Source organism: Falco cherrug, chromosome 2, assembly GCF_023634085.1.
Source record: "Falco cherrug isolate bFalChe1 chromosome 2, bFalChe1.pri, whole genome shotgun sequence".
NCBI lineage: Eukaryota > Metazoa > Chordata > Aves > Falconiformes > Falconidae > Falco > Falco cherrug.
The window spans coordinates 83809902-83827336 of record NC_073698.1 but is presented as its reverse complement, the minus strand read 5'-3'; the positions used below and the strand labels follow the sequence as shown (position 1 = coordinate 83827336).

The following is a 17435-nucleotide window of genomic DNA, read 5'->3' as shown; positions in this document are numbered from 1 at the left end:
TTTCATCCAGACAAAACAAAGAGGTGGAAATGCCTACAACTTGGCTTCCTTTACTCTTCTGGGAAGCTTTATGCTATCAGCACATGTTAAGAGAGGAACAACAAATGGTCCCCATTTGCCTAAGAAATTAGATTAAAAGCTAGAGCCAAACAGTAAATGAAGAGCCATGTGGAATTAGAAATCACTTGCTTCAAAGCGCTCTCACTCACTCCCCTTCTCTCTAGCAAACACATTTCAAAAGAAAAAATGAGTTGTTGTTGTGTTTTTTTTCCACAGCACATAGTCTTCCAAAGCTCTATTTTAGAATCACAAACAAGACGTCATATCCAAGAACCAGTTTTAGGCCTATAAAAATACTTTTCAGTATTACTCTAATTTTAATCACAGTAGTATCCCAATCTTTCTTAAGAAATATAAAATAACACAGCTTAGCTCCAATTAGTTTCAAAAGTAAATATTTTCACAGCAGTTCAGTGATAACGCAGCACTTCTGAGAAATAACAGAGGACTCCGTTGTTAGAGAGAGCTGTTTTCTTCGGAAGTGCATGGAACTGCTAAAGTATTCCACTCTACCAGAATATGAGGATACTTACCCTTTTCCAAAGACCTACACATGATGTTCAAGAAAATGTATTACAGAAAATTCCAAAACTTGAAACAAATTTCACAGGAACAAAATACAGTCATTGGACTAACTTTTTGTTGTAGTTAGGCACTGCATGTGACTGAAAGTGATCTTACTTTCAAATGCAGTATACGGAAGGGGTGACTGAGGTAGGAAGGATAGAACTGGACTAGAATCTACTGACAAACTATTAATCTACTACAGCTTTTTTAGAAAATAAAATCTGGAGACATTGTGTGAAAAATAGTTTAATGCCAGTATCTTACAAAACAACATTAAAAATGTTTCATAGTCTCAACATAGGTATTGATTTCATTAACTTTTTTATTGAATGACATTTACTCATTTTGATTCCTTTTTTTTTCCTGTCCTCATTTTCAAACAGAAATTAAATAGCTATTTTTCTAGAGAATCTCAACAGAGATCTGTTTACAAAAATTTCTCAGACCACCCATTAGCATAGTATCTAAATAATAATGCTGTATGACAAGTCCCTGTCCCTTCTTTTCCCAGTTTGACCACTAATAGTTGAAACAGTAATACAATGTCTTACAAGAATAATTTGCAAGATTTGTTTGTGTATTTTAAGGAAACTCCAAAAGTATTAACATACTTTGTCTTTTCCAAAAAGAATTCAGACATTCATGCTACTTTCTCTACTATTCCATCTAGCTTCTTTGTTTATTACATTGTCCTCTTTTTGGAGATCATATATGTGATTTTTAGGAGGGGAAAACACAAATCTCCTCCAATGAGGAGAAGCTTAGACTCTGATCCTGAAAACATATATACACTTCACACTGCAACAAATTACATCCCCCTCCCTGAGAACCTTAGAGTTAGATGAGTAATGTAATGCAGTCTTTTGTAGGCAGACATTTAATCTTTTGTGTATTGCACAGTATAAACAAGTAAACGAAGTTTTACAGGTGTGTATTTTCAAATTCTTCATTATATCTAATCACCAAATGTGATAGCCCCAAATTATCCATAAACAGATGCATTGTGACTCTAATGTAACCTAGGCCAGATTCTGAGAATTGTGTTTGTCTTTTTTCACATAATTGTGTGCTGATACCAAAATAGAAGCCAGCCTTAAGGCCTCTGAAAAAGCCCAGGCCACCATTTACCCAGGAGGCCTGCATTTCCACTTACTTCCCATCTACCAACCCAAGTAAATTTGGCAACTTGTCCTTTCTTTAATTTACACTGAGTACTCAAACATTTTACCAACATATGAACAGAAGCAAAGTAGGGAGAATTAATATGGAGTGATACCAAAATTTAAAAATATGTATCTTTGTTAATTTACTGACACTTCTTTCATATAAGGCACACTAACAAGTAAGCTCTCATGCACCAAAAATTGATGTATTACCTTAAGAAATCTGATTCAAAGGCAAAGAAGATTACACTGTTACAATGTGTAATTCATGTTGTCAGCATGACATTATAAGTTAATTAAGAGACAAACCCATTTTGCCTCCTCAGCAATTATTTTTTTAAATCTGTCATACGTAATAAACATCATTGTGCAAATGACCATTTCAACAATTTATATGATTTCTCTCACAAAAGCTTCCCCAATCTAAACATCTTCTTCATTTTTTCCCAATAAATTGGCACTTAAAGTATATGTATAATGTATTTTTACTACATTAATTTTTTATGCAATAAAAATCAATCTGCCATAGTTCCAAAGTTTTCTGAATAGGCTTAAAATGCATCTTCAGTAGCGTATGCTACTTTAGTGTTAAATAATGAGGTAGCACATTGTTCCAAAATTGTTCTGAGTTATGTGAACCATTTGCTACATGCTGTTTGGACTTCATTTTTTGTTTAGAGCTGTTCAGTAAAGCAGTACTTTCCGTCTTCTCTGGCTTCCTGGTTTTGCTTTTTTGTGGAAGCGTATTACTATATTTTTTTCTTTTACCTTTTGCTTTTTCCTCTTCCTCTCCTTCTTCCTCCTCTCCTTCATTTTCTTCCCCGTCCTCTCCCTCATCCCCTTCCTCCTCTTCTCCTTCTTCCCCTTCTCCCTCTTCCCCTTCTTGTTCCTCCTCTCCCTCTTCGCCTTCTTGTTCCTCCTCTCCCTCTTCCCCTTCTTGTTCCTCCTCTCCCTCTTCCCCTTCTTGTTCCTCCTCTCCCTCTTCCCCTTCTTGTTCCTCCTCTCCCTCTTCCCCTTCTTGTTCCTCCTCTCCCTCTTCCCCTTCTTGTTCCTCCTCTCCCTCTTCCCCTTCTTGTTCCCCCTCTCCCTCTTCCCCTTCTTGTTCCCCCTCTCCCTCTTCCCCTTCTTGTTCCCCCTCTCCCTCTTCCCCTTCTTGTTCCCCCTCTCCCTCTTCCTCTTGTTCCCCCTCTCCCTCTTCCCCTTTCTCTTCTTCTCCCTCTTCTCCTTCTCCGTCTTCTAATCCCCCATTTTCAGCTCTCTCTTCTCCCTCTTCTTCCTCCTCCACTTCCTCATCTTCTTCCACTCCTTCCTCTACTTCTCCATCTTCTCCCAATCCTTCTTCCTCTTCTTCATCCTCTTCCTCTTCATTTTCCAGCTCCTCTTCCTTGTTTTCATCCTCTTCCTTTTTTTCATCTTCTTCCCCCTCCTCCCCTTCTGCTTCTGCCGCTGCTCCTACCTCTTCCTCCTCCTCATTTTCTCTTTCCTCTTTGACTTCATCCTCCCCCTCTTCTTCTTCCACTCCATCATCCCCCACCAACTTAATCCTATTTGCACATTCCTCTTCCTGTTCTTCCAATACCTCTTTTTCCCTCCCTGCCAATGATTCTAATTCCTCTTCACCCTCTTTGTCTTTTTCATTCTCCCTTTCTTTGTTTTCTTCTTCATTTTCCTTTTCATCTCCTACTTCCTCTTCTGCCTCTACCTCTTTTTCTTCCTCCCCCTCTCTATCTTCACCTCCTTCCTCACTCTCATCTCTTCCCTCACTTTTAACCTGTTCTTCCTTTTCTTTTTCAGTGTCTTCCTCTTTTGCATCCTCCTCCATATCCTCCTTTTCTCCCTCAGTCAGCATTTCTTCTTCCATCAGCCTGCCTTCCTCGTCAACTTGCTCTTTGCCATCTTCCTGCCTAATCTCTTCAATCTGTTCTTCGCCATCTTCAATCTCTTCTGCACTCTCATTCTCACTGCTTCTTTCAGCCTGTGATTCCTCTCTTTCATTTTCTTCCTTATTATCTTTTTCCTCTTCACCTTCATCTCTTCCTACTGAAACTTCATCTCTATCTTTTTTAACCTGACTCTCTTCTTCTTCCTCCCCTAGTTCACCTTCACTGTCAACTGTTTCTAGTTTCTCTTTTTCACTTTCACCCTTTTCACTGCCTTCACTCTCCTGCTCTTGATTAGATTCCTCCTCATTCTTAATTTCTAACTGCCTGTCTTCATCAGCTTTTGCTTCAGAGTTTTCTTCCTCATTCAGGCCTTCTACATCAGCCTCTTCTACATATTCTTTCTCATTGTTTGTAGCGTGCATCTCCTCAGTCTCAGTGTCTTCTAAGTGCAAACCTTTCACTTTTTCTATTTTCATTGCCTTCTGGACCTCTCTGCCTTCATAGTAGTGCTCTTCTTTTTCCCTACTCTTAAATACGTATTTTGCAAGATCATTACTACTTTCCTCAGTTGAAGATGATGACACACTTACAGCTATGTGTTTCAAAAAATTCTTTTTTTTAAACCCTCTCTCCTCTTCCCTACTTTCTTCTCCTCTGACACATATTTTTTCACATTTATCAGATTTTTCAACAACATCCTTTACTTTGTTTTGGCTTTCTATTGCTTCTTGATTTTCTTGGTTTTGAACAGGATTGTATTTTTGCACAATTAATGAATCAGACTGGGGCCGATCCCTGGATGCAGAAGGAAGTACATCTATTTTAAGGGGTTGCTTGGATTTAATAGCTTTTATCTTTTTATTGGAAGAACTTGTTTTTTCAGTCAGAATTTGTTTTTCAGTGGGAAGACTGTAAATTACATCCTCTCTGACAAATTCAGGATTTTCTGCATACTCTTTTTCCCTTTTCACTAACCTGCACTTGTCCATAGTAATTTGTTGAACACCACTTCTCAAAGTACTAACACTTTGTGCATGCTCAGATGTACCTTTCTTTGTATTTTTGGGGGGCACAGGCTTCCCTACAAAGGCACTACTTTTTTCTAAATCTTGTCCCAGTGGCTCTGAAAATGAAGACTGCTTTTGCAAAGAGCCAGAGTCTAATTTTGAGCCCTCCTTCATGGAATCAGAATCCTTGTTTTTCAGCTCACCCTTACCATTTCTTTTCAGTTTCACATTTTTATTGTTCTTCTATTCCATATGACAAGCAGAAAATTAAAAAGAAAGAAGGAAAGCATTAAGGACAAATGAAAGCAAAAGAAAAAAGGTTACAAAAACATCTAAACAAGCAAAGAATTTCTGTGAGGGGACTAGAAGATAGCATAAAAGGTAGAGTATTTCACATGAAATGAACTTACAAGTGCACATATTAGAAGAATGTAACGTTCTGTTTATGGTAAATGTACTACTACACCTTTTTCACTATCCAAGCACTCAGAAGTAAATGCAGTAAGAACTGTGCAGCCAGTATCATGTCCCATAAACTAGAGCACATGCAATGTGTGAGGCTGTGTGAACAGAAGGAAAAAACTACAGTTCTCTTACACCTTCTTCCACATATCCTCTTGGGAAATCTCCTGATGCACTCACTGTTATGCTCTATTAAGTTTGAAAATCTGTTGTCTTTCTGTTTTAAATTTTAAATTTATTTAACAAATGCTACAGCACAGTAAATATAAAATAAAAGTATAATGCATTATACCAAAATGCTGAAATTCTAGGATCAGTTTAGGAGTGAAATAGAAAGGTAATACAGAAGTATTTTAATTTCATATTTGAAACCAGTATTATTGCTCCTTTAAATAAACTCCATGGTGAATATCTTTAAATAAAATATTTACCTATATTGTGTTTCCAAACCCAATTAAATATTTTAGTATCAACAAACCAGTAGGAATATGTTATCAGCTTAAGTCACAAAGCGTGTATGATAGTCTCTTGCTCCTTAAACTGGTGAAGCACTATATACTCTCATCTCAAATGCTGGATATGAGGAGTTCTGTGTGCCTGCACAAATGCTCTCTTGACTTCAGTCAGCTTCTTAGAATGTAACTCTGTGGATATTTAGATAATTAGCAAAAGGCGGCCTACAAAATTTGCCTAGCTTTTTTAAAACTCAAAGCAAAACAATAAATATAAGGATAATACAAGAATTCTAGATCTTCTAAACAACTGTGTAAGTATACTTTTATATATATATATAATTAATTACAGTACCTTTTGTTTTTGGAGTGGTGATAATTTTAAGGACTGGTCACTAGGATTCAATTTCATTGCATGTGTCTGCAAAAAATAAGTTCTCTATTAAAAAAAATAACTAAAAGGGAAAGCAGCATCAAAGCCCAGTTACTAAACAGAGGTATTATACAAACATCTTAATATTATTGCACAGGTTGAGACAAAACTGTATGATTGCTCAACTCGCCTATTTCACTTCCCCTCCCTCATTTATTGCTTATGAAGAGAAAGTAGAAACCAGCTCAGATGTCAACATCTAAACTGTCTGTAGACGCTGAATGCTACATGCTCTCTCTGACAGCCCACAAGCACATTTTAGATCTACCATCCTCTTACTGGGACATTGTGGCTACAAATACAACATCTTACTCCCTTATTACCACAACCTTCAACTTAACATTCAATTTGATAGCACAGCCTTGAAAGTTAGAAGAAACATTAGACAGCAAAAATTTTCATTGGCATCTAATGCCCTTATCTCTTTCTTCTACATAAAGCAAAAAAACTAAAAGGCAAGGCAATGCAGAATACTACTAGGCAGGCAAGTATAGTGAGATTTTGGTCCCATATAGTCCAAATGACAAGATAATGCTCTCTGCTGCTGTTTGTTAACTGTGTATGATTTAACTACCATATGATTTTTCAAGACAGTGAGCGTGGAAAGTTCTGGTTTCTCAATCCCAAGAACTTGTATCATCAATATGATATTAATGGTTTTTCCTCCTCTTGTCACATTTGTCAATAAGATGTATGTTGCCACACTTTAGAAAAATTGAAACAACTATGCAGTAACCAGAATACTTTCATCCAGATTCAAGAAAAGCAATCATTTTATTTTGTATTTTGACAAGTTTGTCTGACAGACTTCCTTCAAATTTACTGTTTCATTCTGATAAACATTTTACAATTGATTCATGATGGGTACAAAGACAAAAAGGAGAAGGAAGCTTAGCACATAAAGTGTGCAATATGTTATAAATTATGCCTCAATACATTAATGAAGGCCATGTTGTGCATCGTATCTGAATTTTTTTTTTTGTAAATTAAGTTTTGTAACTGTTAAATAAATGTTACGCACAAACAGATTGTTAAATTACTAAGTACTGCTAAGCACAAACAAGTAGTAATTCCTGTAAAATGTGCAATCCCTCCAGCATAACTGACAACATATTCTGAGCTCAGTTCACAGTGAGGTGCTCATTTGTTTCCATTCCACTGAAGTTAAAAAAAAGACAAAAAAAGAACACTCTTTGCAGTGTACTGCATTAAGGCCAGGACATGCACAATCTACTGAGAGAACAAAATGTTTTGGAAAGGTGTACAATTTTTTTACATAAAAGAAATATGTAGGAACATGCTTGGGGATCACCAAATAATCAAAATGTCTGCATTTTGGCCTTTCCTTTAATATCATCCACCTGTACTAAAAAAGCTCTTCTTGAAACAGGAAAAGACAGCTTCTGTGCTTCATTTCCTGCAATTCTCCCTCCTGGAGAATGACCATCAAGAAGAGGAAGGTCAGAGATAGAGATCACCATGTGGTATCCAGTGTCCTCTTCTTTCTGACATCCAGAGTTAAAGCGTGGGGAGGCACCGCACTATTTGCACTACATCAATCTCATACTACAACATTACTTGCAAAATGAAAACAAACTTCAGCATTGGATAATGATGATACGAAATGCATGCTCATTTAACAGTATGTCAGTACTTCTTGGTGCCACATATGACATTCTGGGCTAGCCAGGAGTTCTGTACTAGAACCTGAAACATGATGTAGCTGCTTTGTTCTTCCCCTGCAGAAGAATAAATCACAGATTCATTAGTAAAATATATTACCATATTTAGGATGTCAGTTGTATCTCCAAGGTTTCTGTCATTATTTTCATTATCTGAGTCTTCTTCTGCAGAGCCTTCACCAGGTTTATCTTTTTGATGATTCTTTTCTTCAAGGTAAAATAGGAGGAAGTAAACAAATACCATAGGAACAAGCAATCTATAGCAAACAGAGCACTCCACTCTTGTAAAATACAGAATATCTCTATCTCACTGACATAGGACTGAAGTCTTGAGATTACTCATTCCCCCAGTTGAACACAAAGCAGAAACATTTCCACCTCCTTTCCGTCAGTATTAATATTAAAGGCAGCTCAACAATCTGGCCTCAGTGCACTGTTGATCTCTGACATTTTCTGCAGGCTTTCAAAGCATAAATATTACATGGGACAAAGCTGCTTTTGGATAATCTCTTTAATAATAGTGTACCGATTAGACTAAATTACCTGCAGTCGTATTATCTACACCACATATTCTCTGTGTAACGGATGGAGAGACAGTGAGTTTAACTGCAATGTAGCATCATAAAAATGTACCTACATAATTTTCAGGTTCACCTGGTTCATCAGGTATATGACCAGTTTCAGATGGCATGAAACCTGAGGTATTACGCCTCAGAAGATTCTAAAGGCAATTCAAATTTCACTGCATTGCTTTCCTAGAACCAGAAATGCTAATGGGCGTGCTGGCAGCTTTACAAATAATCATCTTGATTCTAACTGAATTACTTTCAAATTCCATTTGACTGCCCAATAATTCTGAGCTAACTTTTACGCAGAAGCACTGCACTCTGCACTCTTCAGCATTACTCTTCCCAGGAAATCACACATGCCCAGCAACCCAGGTGACATCCAAAACTGCTTCTAGAGAATCTGTGCAAAACTCCAGCACTGTATCATAAGCATTGTTGTCCAGGCTTTTGCATTAGCTAGAATATTGAAAATCCTTATTATCTTAGATAACAAGGCAGTGAAGAGTAATTCTACATTTCCAAGAAGAAAGATCCCATAAGAATTAGCAGGCTTCTTTTCTTATCCAAGGTCTATTGTAGGCCTTCCTATGTCTTCAAGATTGTTTCTAGTAAACTTTTTTTCTGTAATTCTTTTTCTTTTTTGTGAAAATGGAGAAAGCAGTTACTATTCTTATATTTTTCTGAAGTCCTACTTCTACAGGCTTGAGAAACCACAGGTACCATTTAGAAGTTGTTTTTTCTTTCACTCAACCCTCCCCTAAATCTTTAAGCACATTTTCCAAACATGAGCAGTGTGAGGCCATTTCTTGTATGCATTTAACTTTCACGTCTGTGTGCTGCCAGACCCTCTTGAGGTAAGACTGAACTTAAACCTTCTTTCATGTTCAGACTGAGCATTTATTTATGAATGATGAGAGCCAAACGACATAATTCTAAGAAAACAGCAACAAGATATAGGGACGCTTCACCTTTTTCATGGCCTCTATCCTTCACAGGTTCCGCTTTAGGAAGACTTGTGGCAGAAAAACAGAGTGGGCTAGTGTTGCTAGTCACAGGCAGTGAAGATTTTAAGAAGCTTCCTCCCAGTGGAGGCAGAGTTCGTGCCATTCGAATAAACTGTTCGGGAGACTTTTCCTTTAGAAGAAAAAAAAATGTACTGAGAGTAAGAGTAGGAGAATAAAATATAAGCAACCTCTCATACCTAACAGTGGTATTTTCTTTTAGTAGATGAGAGTGTTGTAACTTTGTATACAAAGCATAAACTGAATTTCTTTACCAGTTTAATTTTTATAGTGCTAAAAAGTGAAGAGGTATATAGGGGAATATTCTACGTCTTTTCTACACAATAATCTCTAGCAGTCTTAAAATATAGGGAAAGAAGAAACAAAGCCTTGGATTTTTATTTAAAATTACAATACTAGTCTCTTAAATAACACTGAGGTATTTAATGCATAACAACAAAATATTTTTACAAAATAAATGTGGTTTTGTGGTAGAGTTAGCTTTCAGACAGGTAAGTGACATGATCCAACTCATTCTGCTGTTCAAGGAAACCACACGGAATGTGTAGTGGAGATTTAGGAGAAGAACGTACTACTTTAAGTAGCTACAGGATCTTAGGATCATTTTAAGCCGATTGCAAAACTCACCTTTGATATTTTATAAACTACAAACTTGCTTAATATATTCAAGGACTCAGAGGGAACAACAAAAAGAGCCAGCTTCTTGTTCTTTTAAAAAAATACTTAATAAACATAAAAAAATATTTAAAATATTTCAAAGGTATTTTAAAAAAGCAAAGGAACAGGCTCCCATTTCAGAATTTAAAAAAATAGAAAATTAATTGCAGTCTTTTTCATAGAAATAAACAAGTAAATCTGACCAATACCTATCTTTTATTGGTATTGGACCAATTGCATCAATTTTGGGACCAGGGCAGATATTTTTCTTCCTTTTATACATTAAAATTAAACACATTTTAAGGAGAACTATTTATCTCCTGGATATATGCTGCGATTTTAGCTTTAAAAGTGATTTTGTTTCCTAAAAAAAGTATGGCAGCTCTAAGCAGCTCTGAATTTACCCTCTCTCGACGTCGTATTCGTGCTGATGTTACTTGTAAGGTGTTTGTTAGTAGTGAGTCTCCACTTGTTTTAGAGGTAGTAGAAGTCAAATGGCTTTCATACAAGTTTTCTAAGAGTACTTCTTCAGATCCTTTAGGTCTTGGAGCAGCAACAACTAGCATGTGACAACCACCACAAGCAACCTACGGCACCAAAGAAGGTCTGATTATTTCATTTGCAAGTGTCAATACAAGGATCTCATTTTCTTACAATCATCTCTAGGGCCTTAGGTTATAAGAAAAACATAATAAAAGTAAGAGATACTCAATTGCTTCAAATTTAGCTCCTAATGACTTTAGCAAGATAAAAGTACTTAATTGCATGTATTAATGACTAGTGATCTATATTCACTTCTTCTTACTTAAATACAATGTATTTGTATTGAACAGAACAGAAGATAGGTCTATTAACTTATTGATACAGAAGAAAAGAAAGATATTTCCACTAGACTTTCAAGGGAACTGAGCTAATTATTTTGATGCAAGTCAAATGTGGACAACGCTGATAGCTTCAGTGATACAAACCTAGAAATTTTATCACAAAATCCACAAAGCATAAATCAAGTCCTACACCCTCCAACAGACAAAGTATTAATACATAAAAATCAGATGTTCAACTTTTAAAAAAGTTTCAAACCCTTACTACTTCTGACAAAATTTCCTTAAACTCTTAAGTCTAGTAAACAAACAGAAGTGATCAACAGACTTCTGTCCCAAATTTTGCTCAGTCCTGAGTCATGTTTGAATTTTTGGTGCTGGCAATTCTGTGACATTTATTTCTTAAACACTTCAAGAAACAGATGAAAACAATGCCCTTTAAAAAAAAAAAAAGTATTTCTGCTTTCTCATGGCGTTTGGATTAAAAAAGGCAACTTCTCAAATTTTGTTAAGGTTTAAAAATACCCCACTGGAAATAATTGTTAAAATAAAAAAAGAGATTACACTGGTGTTTTCAGAACAGATATTAGTTTTCCCCTACTGTCAACAATCTAAGAGCAACAAGTATTTAATTTTATAGGCTACCACAGCTCTATAGATCAAAACATTACAGCACAGCACTACTGAATAAAACCCTAAGGAGGAGACTTTATGTGTAATCCAAGCCAAACACATTCCAAATTAAATGAACAGTGTGCTATGCAAATACAATTTCCTTTTTCGTTCGTATCGTCTACTAATTAAATGTTATAAAAATAATTCTATACTGAGATTTCAACCTTCATTAATAATGTGTTTCATGAAAAGATAAATATTTTGATGTCTGAGAAGCATAAACAAAAGTTTTACCAAAAGGACTGTGAACTTCAAGAAATTGTAACACAGAGTAGGATCAAACAGATTTGTAAAATTCTCTTGTCCAAGGCCTAACTTGCCATGTCTCCCATCTCCAAAAGTAAACAGGAGGCCATTCTCTGTACGTGGAAAAAAAAGATGTTATTAATACCAACGACTCAATACAAAACCAGTACAAAACCAGTACAAAGTAACAGGTCATGCAAGTAAGGAATATTTCTCTTCCAAAAGCAAAACTGGAACAATTATTTTTAGATTTTCAACAGATTAATATGATCAAAAACTATGTATATTTTCAGGCAAAGTACAGCCTGAGATGAGTTAACCTAGACAGTTTGTAAAAAACCAAACCAACAACACTAACTGTCCTGGTTTCAGCTGGGATGGATTTAACTTTCCTCTTAGTAGTTAGCACAGTGCTGTGTTTTGGCTCTGATGTGAGAACAGTATCAATAGCACACGAATGTTCTTGGTTGTTGCTGGTTAAGTGTTTATATTAAGTCAAGGACTTTCTGGTTTCTTGGGCCTTGCCAGTGACAGGGCTGGAGGGGTGCAGGGAACTGGGAGGGGACACAGCCAGGACAGGTGACCTGAACCAGCCAAAGAGGTATTGCATACCACAGGACATCATGCTTGGTATATAAACTTGGAGGGTTAGCTGGGGGGTGGGGATCGTTGCTCGGGGACTGGCTGGGCATCAGTCAGCAGGTGGTGAGCAGTTGTACTGTGCATCACTTGTTTTCCTTTCTCCCTTTTCCTTTGGATTTTATCCTTTTCCCCACCTTTCCATTATAACTGTTGTTGTTGATATTATTATTGCTATTATTGCTGTTGTTCTTACCTTTTTATTCTGTTTAAATTATTAAATTGTTCTTATCTCAACCCTTGAGTTTTACATTCCTTTATGATTCTCCTCCCCATCCCTCCGGGTGGAAGGGAGTGAGCAAGCGGCTGCATGGGGCTTAGCTGCCAGCTGGGGATAAACCACGACACTAACTCACTTCACCTTTAGAACTAGCACATCTTCTTCTACTGCTCATTTTATAAAGAAAGCCTTTACAGTACAATAGTGTAGTATAGTATAGTACAGTATAGTATAGTATAATAAGAGTAGAAGTGCATTTCAGAATTTTTCACTTACATACCTGCTATTACAGCAGTATGATTTTCCCCACAGGTAATATTACATATTTTATGCCTCCTCAAGTGTTTCACAGACTTTGGTACTGAAGTTTCAAATATAAAAGTACCATGTCCCAGCTGCCCATATTGTCCAAGTCCAAAAGTATATACATCTGTCTCTGAAAATGTACCGACAAAGTTAACAACAAATATGCTTATATATGTATAGTATAACCTTCTTTCTGTTAGCCAAATGGAAATCAACCAACATCAGCATCAAAAAAGCAACATTTTATTAATTAAAAAATGTTCCAACTTCTCAATTATATTTATCAAATAATAAAAAAATACAACAAAATAAAAAAACAGGAAAGGAAGCACTAAAATATATACAGAAATTAATTTTGAATGGTTCAATACGCAATATATTTTCTAACATAACTGCAAAATAATCCACTGATCACATGTACACAAAATACGAGCCAACAAAAAATTTACGGGAGTTCACATACTGTAATTAATTCAAGACTGCAATGTTTACATATAAGTGTATTTTCAAGTACAGTAGTCTCAATTTCTGGTTACATGCACATACACTGTATGAACCTAAATTTAACAGATTAGACCTCTTTAAACCAATGCTAATTTGCGTGCAAGAAGAGACTGGAACAGTAACAGAATAGGTTACAGTATTCTGTTCAGCTACCAAAGCAGCCCTGCATTAAATACAGAGAAAACTTTAAAAAAAAATTGTGTTATCTTGTGACAGAATAATCATCTTTCCACATTTACATTTTGTCTGTTTAATGGACTGTCTGTGCCAGGAAAAAGAACAAGCACTTCTCCAAAACAATAAAGATTCTTGGTGTGTCCATCCCTGGCACTCCATCGCAACAGGGGAAGACTGTGAAGCTTGGAAATCTTGATGAGGTCATGCTTGAAAAGGGAAATACAAAGACTAAAGTTTTTTTGGAAAAGGAGAAGTTTTCCTAGAATTTTATTCCCTGCCCCTTTTCCTTCTGCAAGTAGGCAACAATGGAAAAGCTAGAGAGGTACTACTTAAAGTACTTGAAAAAAATTTATGAAAACCTGGGAAAGATCAGGAAGGACAAAACGTATTCTATGACAAGCAAAAGGAACTGAGACTTGGGAGCAATATATCATGACATTATTGTAATGACCATGGTGCAGAGCATGCCTGCTCCTGCTGCACAGATGCCATCGAGTCAAAAATCTCACCACCTTCAAAAGCAAGAGAGGAATAGCCATCCACGGCAGAATGTGGGGAACTACAATCGACAGAGAATCTTTACTTTTTGAACACTTCTTTGTGTCAAGGAAACAAGGCCACTGGAATAGCGAACTAAGTTTCAGTGCCACAGAAGTACTTTGTACTGTGAGACCAAATTCTCAGAGCAGCCGCAAACTGGAGATACATTAAAAATTATGTTACCATTCCCTCAAACTAATCCTTCACTGCTGTCAGGGAAAGAGAAAGCAGAGAACAGACCAGATTCCACATTCCATAGTACACTTACAAACTTATATTGGACTTTCCAATTTCAAAGGAACCATGATGAAATACCGTAACACTATGTATGCAGATGTTCTTTCTAGGAAGGGGCTTGCCCTTTCTGCCCCTTTTAAATTGTTTCATATTAAGAAGTCATAAATTCACACCAAAAAACCCCACCGGTTTCACCTTTTTCAGATTGTCGATGAAAAGTAGTGAGTAAAGCAGGGTTTTTACTAAATGTAATAGTAAAGCTCCCTCTGCTGGAAATTTTAGTGCAAGAAAGCAACACTTCAGGATCTTTAAAAAGTAAAACAAGTAGTAAAGCATTTTCTGGAGCATTTAGACTTTCTGTATAAAAATCAAGAAACCACACTTGAAAGACAGGAGCTTTCTCTAAGCGAAACAAAGTCTCATCTTCACTTTAGTAAATTACTTCCTCAGGATGGCTGAATTCATAAATTCTGTTTAGAAGTACTGCATTTGTCTTAACATGTCCATGGAAACTGGTGGACCTTGTAATTTTCAAATTATATTGCTTTATCTGTTTAACATAATTATCTTGAGTAAAGCTGGAGCTTTTTCACATCATCTTTAATCCTAGCTTGAAACATGCAATGCCTTTTGCATTTGTGTTTACAGGGAGATGCTCTCAAACGCTAACTTTAAAAGCACAGGAAACTTTTCTTTCCTCTGTTTCTACTGGCAATGAGAAGAACAGGCCAATCCAGAACCAGGTTAAAGTGCCTTTAGAAGAAGAATTGTATCTTCTCCTATCCCTAGAGACCAGGGGCACCTAAACTTTGTTCCTCCTAAATTTGCTTATGAGTCAATTATCAAGGCACAGGAAGACAAAAACTTCACCTTTCTTAATGATTCACCACTGGCACCAAAGTGAGGCCAAATCTCAGTAATAATCACACTTGCCAGAAATGAGGCATTTCCTCCAATCTGTCTTTACCAATACATGGAAAAAGAAGTCTTATGGCAAACCAACCTCACAGACTTAGGGATAAAATGACAGAGGTGAATTTCATCATTCTGAAATTGAATTCCTAAATGCATTTGCCTACAGCATGAATCCAAAAGGGTATACAGCCCCACAGACACCTTCTTTTTACTGTCCTCATTCCCAGTAAGGATATGGTTGGATGAGACAAAGAAAACATACTGCCAGCAAAAGGGCTCATTCCCCCATTCTCTCTCTCCAGTCCCAACTTGTACTGTCTCTGCTGTCCTCCTGGCTATGACGTGAGCCAGCTCAGCTCATAAAGACAGTTTTGGGGTATGGTTTGCTGATGTAGTTTCCTGTGGAATGGTCAAGGCAGCACCACAGTGGTACAAAGGTTGAGGAAAGACATAAAGCCACAGCAGCACGACGGAAGCAGCACTGCCTCCAGGGCATCACAAGGAAGGCTCAGCCGTATCGCCAGCACCCAGAAGAAACAGAATACAAGTCCTGTCTTGGCCTGGAGGAAGGAACTGCTGCCTCCACAGCAGCAGCCCATGAGAAGGCATCTTGAAGGATGAAGAGAAATGGTTTCAGCATCTGCACAGAAGCCAATGGCTTCACTGTTCCAAGTGACCTCCAGCACTTAAGTGCTGGGACTGCTTCTCCTTTACTTCCTACATTTTCTTTTTTGGAAGAACAGGGGTATTTTCCTGTAACTGTGTACCTTCCACCTTTGCAGGCATTTGGAGTACATACCAATTTTTTAATCTCCATGACTGTTGCCACTTTCAATAAAATAGTCCTAGGCAAAAATCTATATAGCTTTCAGATATTTTTTTTTAACATGTGCTATTTGCTGAAAGAATTGAGTGAGTGCCAAGAGTGTTTTTAAGATTCATGCATTCCTTGCAATGTATTTAAGGCTACAGAACAAGTTTAAAATCTCAGAAGAAAAACAGATAAGTAAGCTTATATCTCTCCACACAGATTCATTTCCCTTGAACATTATTATTACTATTACTACTACTACTACTACCACCGCCACCACCATCACCACTACTACTACTATTATTATGCCAATGGGCTATTCACTCTTACAATAGCTTTATTTTTAAACAGCTTATGCTGAAAAATGTTACTGTAAAAATGAGCTGTCAACACAACACTCAGCTTTACCAGAGCTAGTAATTGGATTTAGGGATTTCAGTATAAATAGTATACAGACTTAAGAATGGTTTGAAAAACCTAGACAGTCCCATATGGTTTGAACAGTCAGTTCTATCATGAAAAGGTAGAGCTTTTTCATCCTTTTCATCGTCTTTCAAAAGGGTATCTTGACTTTCTTCTCTTTTTAAAAGACCTTGAGACGGAAGATGAAAAATCCAACATTTTACATACTAACGTGCTAACATGCCGTATTGTTATGTCAAACCACCTATTCCTGAAGGACTGCTTCTCCTTTTCCTTTGAAGAGGTATATTTGCTTTTTCTCCTTTGAGAGAATAAAAGGAGGTAATATATTCTTTTAGAGACAGGATTATTCCCAGAGGACCTGTCATCATCTGAAAAAAACTGGAAGATATTAAGACCACTCCCAGTCATCTTTTTCTTCTTCTCCAATTTCTAGATTCACAAGTTATTATTCTTCTACTTTTTAGAGAGCTTCACTGAAGAACCATGCAAATTGAGATTGCTGCTCTCTCACATTTCTTTTGAAAGTGACGATACCAACAGCTTTCATTTTCAGTAGGAAGCATTTGCAAGCATTGTGAGTAGTGGATGCAATTTTTTTAGTCTCTGAGAGAAGTCATTCAGCATGAGTGAGGATATGATCTTCTTGAACGGGCTGATAGACTGTCATGAAATGAATAGGTTTGCGCTGCTACAGTGAGAGAAAGTTTTTGCGTGCTATGATTTTTAACTTTGATTCTGTTTATTCTCTAGAACAACTGCAAATATTAAAGGCAGAAGTAACAATAAGACCTGTAAAGAGGATGGTTTCCAATACCATATTCAACATTTCTAAAACCTTCTATCTTTAAAAAGTTTTTTTTCCAAATAATTGCTCTCAACAAATTAATTTTTTGTCCTCTGGGGAAAAAAAAAATTAGTTTCCCATTTTGGAGTTTCAAAGGAAAAAATTAATTATTTTAAT

The 17435-nt window shown here is 36.7% G+C and overlaps 1 protein-coding gene across 7 annotated transcripts in view; it reads right to left on the bottom strand.

The window, feature by feature from the left end:
* Positions 1–17435, bottom strand: part of RPGR (retinitis pigmentosa GTPase regulator) — a 60682-nt gene that overhangs the window by 14820 nt on the left and 28427 nt on the right. For 6 of the 7 annotated variants that reach the window (XM_055702054.1, XM_055702055.1, XM_055702057.1 and 3 more), the window contains 7 exons: positions 12839–12994; positions 11688–11812; positions 10362–10544; positions 9247–9412; positions 7810–7916; positions 5950–6015; positions 858–4923 (listed from right to left, as the gene is read on the bottom strand). In XM_055702054.1, the coding sequence (XP_055558029.1) occupies positions 2368–4923; positions 5950–6015; positions 7810–7916; positions 9247–9412; positions 10362–10544; positions 11688–11812; positions 12839–12994 (3359 nt within the window). In that variant the 3' untranslated portion in view covers positions 858–2367. Of the gene's footprint in view, positions 1–857; positions 4924–5949; positions 6016–7809; positions 7917–9246; positions 9413–10361; positions 10545–11687; positions 11813–12838; positions 12995–17435 lie in introns of those variants that run through there. The other variant, XM_055702060.1, reaches the window with a different exon arrangement.